General features: G+C 39.5%; 1 protein-coding gene across 2 annotated transcripts in view; it reads left to right on the plus strand.

Annotated features, from left to right (window-relative positions):
- Positions 1–5,666, plus strand: part of LOC126396993 (interferon-induced protein 44-like) — a 7,782-nt gene extending 2,116 nt beyond the window's left edge. The window contains exons 2-8 of one of the 2 annotated variants that reach the window (XM_050055415.1): positions 1,114–1,262; positions 3,447–3,498; positions 3,724–3,919; positions 4,483–4,629; positions 4,918–5,089; positions 5,429–5,529; positions 5,617–5,666. In XM_050055415.1, coding sequence (XP_049911372.1) covers positions 1,114–1,262; positions 3,447–3,498; positions 3,724–3,919; positions 4,483–4,629; positions 4,918–5,089; positions 5,429–5,529; positions 5,617–5,628 — 829 coding nt within the window. In that variant the 3' untranslated portion in view covers positions 5,629–5,666. Of the gene's footprint in view, positions 1–1,113; positions 1,263–3,446; positions 3,499–3,723; positions 3,920–4,476; positions 4,630–4,917; positions 5,090–5,428; positions 5,530–5,616 lie in introns of both variants that reach the window. The other variant, XM_050055413.1, reaches the window with a different exon arrangement.
- The last annotated feature ends 650 nt before the right edge of the window (positions 5,667–6,316 follow it).

The following is a 6,316-nucleotide window of genomic DNA, read 5'->3' on the forward strand; positions in this document are numbered from 1 at the left end:
TAGAATAAAAAGCAGGGCTGTATGTTAACTTTTTGCACATAGCACTGGAGCTACAGAGGTTTAAAGGTTTGCAGCACAGGCCACAAAACTATAACATGAGTATAAAAGTATCAGGTAGGCCTAAACCCATTGTAGTTTGGAACAATTAAAAATCTTCGTAGGGGGAGTTAAAAAGTGGTTTTCCTTGGCCTTTCAAATGAATCTTGTGCTGGAAAATGATTGAAATCTTTTTATTTATTGAGGCTATTAATCTTATGTATGCACAGAGCATCAACAGAGAGGCCGAGGGAGGGAAGGAACGAGAGACACTTTGTCAATGTTATATATGTCTGTAAATACGTCTGTTGCTGGATTTTTTTAAACAAATCTCAGTCAGTTTATAGGCTTATATGCTGTAACCATTTTCCCCACATTGTAGTAACTATGTCCTTTGAATAATATGAATAAATCAGCTCGTGGGGCTGTAGCAATTAGCCTACAAATTTGGTGCTGATGACCTGCCAGAATCCTTTAAAGATGTTTCATGCTGTCCATGGTTGATTTAGTTTTAATTAATGTTATGGAAATATAGAAAGAGTTAGCCTACTGTTGGTAGTAGCTTAGAGGCTCATGTGATAGCACAGCATCAGTTCCCACATTGTTACAAGTAGATAAGTATGATAAGAAGATAAGTAGAGATCTATTATGCAGAAACTTAGAAACACATTTTATTCAGCACGGACTTTAGGGTTGTGAAGATTTGCCCTATGTCTGAGAGGATATTCAGAAAGGATTGAGTTTGATATTATGTAAGAAAACAGGGTCCAGTCCTGTTTATGGAATTAAATGGGTCAAATGTTTTAGCTGCATTTTGCTTATTGCAGTGTTTTATTTCTCTTTACTTCTAATCCAGACTCTTTCAGACGCTGGTTCTCAACTCAAGTTTAATCACAAAACTCATTTGGAAATTCACTTAGATTATCTCAAGAATGCAGCTTTTTTCAGAGCACGTTGTTTAGGTCACATACATACATACATAGTGCAAGACCATGAACCAACAACATTACATATAATTTCACCTCCTTTGCCTTATCTATGCTCTACCGCTGATGCATATGCTCGTTTCTTTATCAGGGCGCCCACCTTTTCATTTAACATAGCCTCCAAAGCTCCAACTACTTCATCCCAACCCACTGTTGGAAAGGCAGCAGAAGATGCTCTCAGCGCCTCCATATTCGCCAGCTCAACAGAGAGAGAGAACAAACCTTTGTTTACATTGCCAAGTAAGCTATTAAACAGATCCATGCCAAGAAAACTGTTGAACCAGCACTGACACTGAATATGTACTTTTAATGTTTTTCTCCATTTTTCAGATGCATTGTTTAAAAAATCCAATAGGCCTAATTTGGAAATATGACACACAACTGTGTTCCATTGTGCTCCACTGTAAATGGTTAGTGTCAAACCCTTTATGCAATTAACAGAATCAGATAATGTGGTCTAAAAAAAAGACAGACTCGTTAACCCAAAAGTCCTCAGCAAGATAGAAAAAAGAAAACAGCTTTCTTTTACAATCAAATCAGATTGACGTCCTGGGAGCTCTCCTGAACTGCTGCTCCTCACTATGATGATTGCTGATCATTGTCCAGCACAACCTTATACTGTAATGAAATTGGGCAACTGTTAACCATGTACCCCTTATTTTCCCACCTTACATTTGCAAACCCTCACACCTTACAGCTGCATGTCCTGTTCTCTGTGCTATTTGCAGCTAAAGGAAAGACAGTACAATTATTCGCCTGGTTGGAGTATGTCCACAGGAAGGTTGAGGCAGAAAGTTAGCATCCATGGGGTAAAGACCATGGGTGGTCAGGGAAGGTCCAACAGAGACTTGGGGTTCATCCCAATACCAAATCTCACATCCACGTTTACCTCACTTGCATCTCTTCCTCGCGTCTTAGCTCTGCCCTCGTAGGACACGGGGGAGAGATGCAAGGATAAGATGCGAGGAGAGAAGAAACGAGGAAATATGTCTTTAGAGAAATGAGACGTCTTTTCCTCTGAAGCGTCACGTGAAGCGACATCCGTTGGTGATGACGGCGGCAGCTGATTACAGCTGGATCAGCTTTCAGGAGACTCTATTAACAGCTATAGAAACTTTTAATGGAGTTTGTGTCTGCACACACATAATGTCATATATACACATATAATGATAAAGATACAGATGCAGTTATCAGTAGCAGAGCAGCAGTGTGTTCTCTCTGTCTAACAATCACCTGCACATGAACAACAATCAAACAAGTGTGTTTATATGATTTATTCCTTATTATTTTTTATTTGTGAATTCATTATAATCCAGAATACGATCACAATGTCTTTGAACACTGGAAATAATTTATTAGGCCAAATGTTGCAAGGAAAATTCAATTTCTGTAAGTCATCAACCCTAACCCCCACAATGATCAGACTCAGTGTGACTGAATGGAAATGACAGTCACTGATGTTAAAGTGTTTCTTGCTGACAGACAGGCTCTCTGACTTTGATTGTATCCACAATTAAAGTTGATGAGGAAAATAACAGATCCTGAAGAGAAAAATCTTTCTAATAAATGAAGAAAGTCGTTTGTTTCCTTTTCTTGTTCAGATTTTTAACTCAGTGGTGAATCAGAGAACAAATAAAATATAAAAGGTGGCAGTGATACATTTGAGTTTAATCTGTTATCTGTCTTCACTCTGTATGAAACTCCAGTGATGTTGTGATGTATCAGATCAGTCCGATCAGCTGCAGTGCTGCGCTGTCCAATCAATAACTGATATCCAATCGGGGGGGGGGGGGGGGTTTTGGTCAGTAAAAGACTTCTGCGAAGGCTGCACTCGTGTATCCTGCCTTCCCGCCTCGCTGAAAGCCTCCTCTCTCCTCAACTCCTCCGAGTGCAATTAATGTATTGAGACGTCCTACAAGATGGCGAGTCTTAATCAATTTCTGGGTCAAGTGATCAAGAATAGAGGAGTCCAGGAGGTATATTGGGATGAACCCCTGGTGTCCTGGCAGAAATACAGTCCAATGCAAGGACGTAGTCCAATGTGTGACAGAGTGTACCGGATTTCTCCAAGATGTAGACGAGAAACCATGTCACTTAACCATTTTGTAAAGCAAGGAGGGGAAGCAGATTTCCATTCTCGCAAAATAACCCTTTTTGCTATGACTATCCCAAACATAAAAGCTTGCTGTAATGCACGGGAAAGAGTCAAAGAGTAATTAGAACAGCCCAGTATCACAGTGAGAGAACATGTTACTATACAATTAAAAAATATCCACCCAGAAATGCCTTCAAATGCAACACTAAGATCTAACAAGTACAGAGACAAGTCGTTTGGGTGCAGATAGAAGACATAAGGTAAAGAAGCGAAAAATAAGAAACACTGGATATTTCAATAAACCTTATGAACTCTGAAACTCTCCTCAGGAGCTCAAGGAACATTGGAATCTCCATGGAGAGACGTGGAGTGGACAGAAGAGTGAGTAAAACTTTGACATTTAAGTCAAGTTTGCAAACAGTTCAGACAGCAGTCAAATTAATATGGTTCTGCTCATTTAAAGCAACATGAAAACACATTTTAAACACTATGAATGTTGTCCTTTAATTATTATTCCTTCAGCTCATTTAATGAATACATTCCTCCCATGCCTTTATTTTTTGCTGAAATTATTCTGAATAGAAAGTATCTTAAATTTTAATCTAGGCAAAGGACAAGCCTGATGAAGACTGTCAGCTCCTACAGGCAGAGCTGTGACGAGGGGACTCAGGCTCGGGTTCTCCTCCTGGGCCCGGTCGGCTCTGGAAAATCCAGCTTTGTCAGTTCAGTCCAGTCAGTGTTTAATGGAAGAGTCACCAACTGGGCCATGGTGGGCTCCTCTTCGATCAGCTTCACCAAGAAGGTACAAGTGGAGCATGTAACCGAGACAAATCACTAAAACTGTTGACATTCTCTTCGAATGGACGTGGGGACAGAATTAACTGATAGTCATTGTTGGTTTTCTAGAAATGGGGAAATACTGAAAAGGGAGTGGGCCTTGTTTGGCTTTTGAACAAGACACTGAATTCACTCACAAAAAGGAAAAACTCCCAAAGACTGTTTTCTCTTTCTGTTTGCTGCGTGACATTGAGAAAGACCCTCTGTGGTCAAAGAGTTGTCAGTCATTGTCATCTGCTCCTTGGCCACAATTATCTTTATGACGTGTTAAGTTTTTTTGTAAAACATTATGTCATACAAAATTAATTCAAAGGTTGACAAAGACATCTTAACTCAATGTCCACTTACTGGCTTTCAATCTCATGGTCTTTGTGAATAGAATTTGTCTGGTTGTCATGAGGTTGGTAAACTCACCATTTAAGATGTTGTTTAGGTCAAAATGAACTTTCATGCCCATCTCAAAGTTAGTTATTGAATGACACCAACGTTCTTCTTGTGTGTGTGTGTGTGTGTGTGTGTAAGCTGCAGTCCTTCAACATCCATGGTCAGAAGGGAGAGGATCCTACTGGACTGGTGCTGTGCGATATTGTTGGACTGGGGGGTGAAGAGATGGCCGGACTGACCCTCCATGACATCCTGTCTGTCATTAAAGGTCATGTACCTGAGGGACACAAGGTAAGCAGGATCAATATTGTAATATTGTGGTTTTTAGCTACGCTAGCAGCATTGCTCGATCCTCTGACTTTTCTTCTAGCGCCACCTTCAGGTCAAAATTTCTGTTTTTTCCAATACATTACTTTGACTTGCAACTAACTACCTGCTAAACTAATGACATTCTTGTCAGCCTCAGTAATACAATGTGTTTAGTGCCATTTAGCAAACATTAGCACGGATTTAGTTAGTTGTTTGGGTTTTATAGTTTTTCTTTTTTAACAGTTCAATATCTTAATTTCTGTTTCCCAGTTTAGCCCAGATCAGCCAGTGAGGTCTGAGACTGTGGGCTATGTGAAGAGGCCAAGCCTCAAAGACAAGATCCATTGTGTGGCCTTTGTGGTGGACGCCTCTAAAATCCTGACCTACTCCAAACGCTTCAGCATCACCTTCCAGAATCTCCGAGAGCACATCAGTGACCTGGGTAAGAAAAGGACAAACTAGCAGTCAAACACAAAGACATTTTCACGCACAGATTGAAGTTTTTTAATTGTTTGAATTTATTTTTGTTGTTGTTTTATATTTTTGTTTTTTAGATTGCATTAAGATTTCACTGACCTGTGTTTATTTTATTTTATTTTTTGGCTTTTGCTGTGGTTTGAATCGTAGAGGGACCAATGTGCATCACAACTTTGGGCTTGATCAACTGAATGAAAGCTTTGTTAAAATCTTAACTGTCAGTAATTTATTCTTCTGGATGTAACAATTAAAACTGTTTTATTCCTGTGAAACCTTAATGACAGCAATGTATTCTGTCTGTTAGGTGTCCACCAGGTGGCTCTGCTGACCCACATAGACAAAATATGTCCAGAAACTGCCAAAGATGTCACTCAGGTTTACAAGAGCCACATCATTCGCGACACGGTAGGTTGAATAAGTCATCTGATGAGATGTGGACTAGCACTCAAAATACAGATGCAACAATTCACAATATTTTTTTTTTTCATTTAGTGGCTTGGATGATAGAATTTGTTTTCACTGCTGCTCTACATGAGTTAAAATATGGATACAGAATAAACGAGGTATTTACAACCCTGATTCCAAAAAAGTGTGGACGCTGTCTAAAACATAAATGAAAACCAATTACAGTGATTTCTACATTATATTTGACATATATTCAAATGAATACAGTTCAAAAGGAGATTTAATGTTCAAATTGATAAAGTTAAATGTTTTTTGTAAATATATGCTCATTATGAATTTGATGCCTGCAACATGCTTCAATGACACTCAGTAGGCGTTTGGGAACTGAGGACTATTTATGGAAGTTTTGAAAATGAAATTCGTTACCCTGCTTGCTTGATTTATGACTTATGCTGCTCAACAGTTCGGGGTCTCTGTTGTCATATTTTGTGATTTATAATGTGCCACACATGTTCAATGAGAGACAGGTCTGGACTGCAGGCAGACCAGTCTAGTACCTGCACTCTTTTACTACGAAGACATGCTGTTGAAACATGCAGAATGTGTCTTGGCATTGTCTTGCTGGAATAAGCAGGGACGTCCCTGAAGAAGACGTCTGTATGGCAGCATATGTTGCTCCAAAACCTGTATGTACCTTTCAGCATTTGTGGTGCCTTCACAGATGTGAGAGTTACCCATGATACAATGAAAAAGCACGCACATCCACAAACAAAATTGTGCAGGTGCT

The sequence above is a fragment of the Epinephelus moara genome, chromosome 10 (genome assembly GCF_006386435.1).
Source record: "Epinephelus moara isolate mb chromosome 10, YSFRI_EMoa_1.0, whole genome shotgun sequence".
Taxonomy (NCBI): Eukaryota; Metazoa; Chordata; class Actinopteri; order Perciformes; family Serranidae; genus Epinephelus; species Epinephelus moara.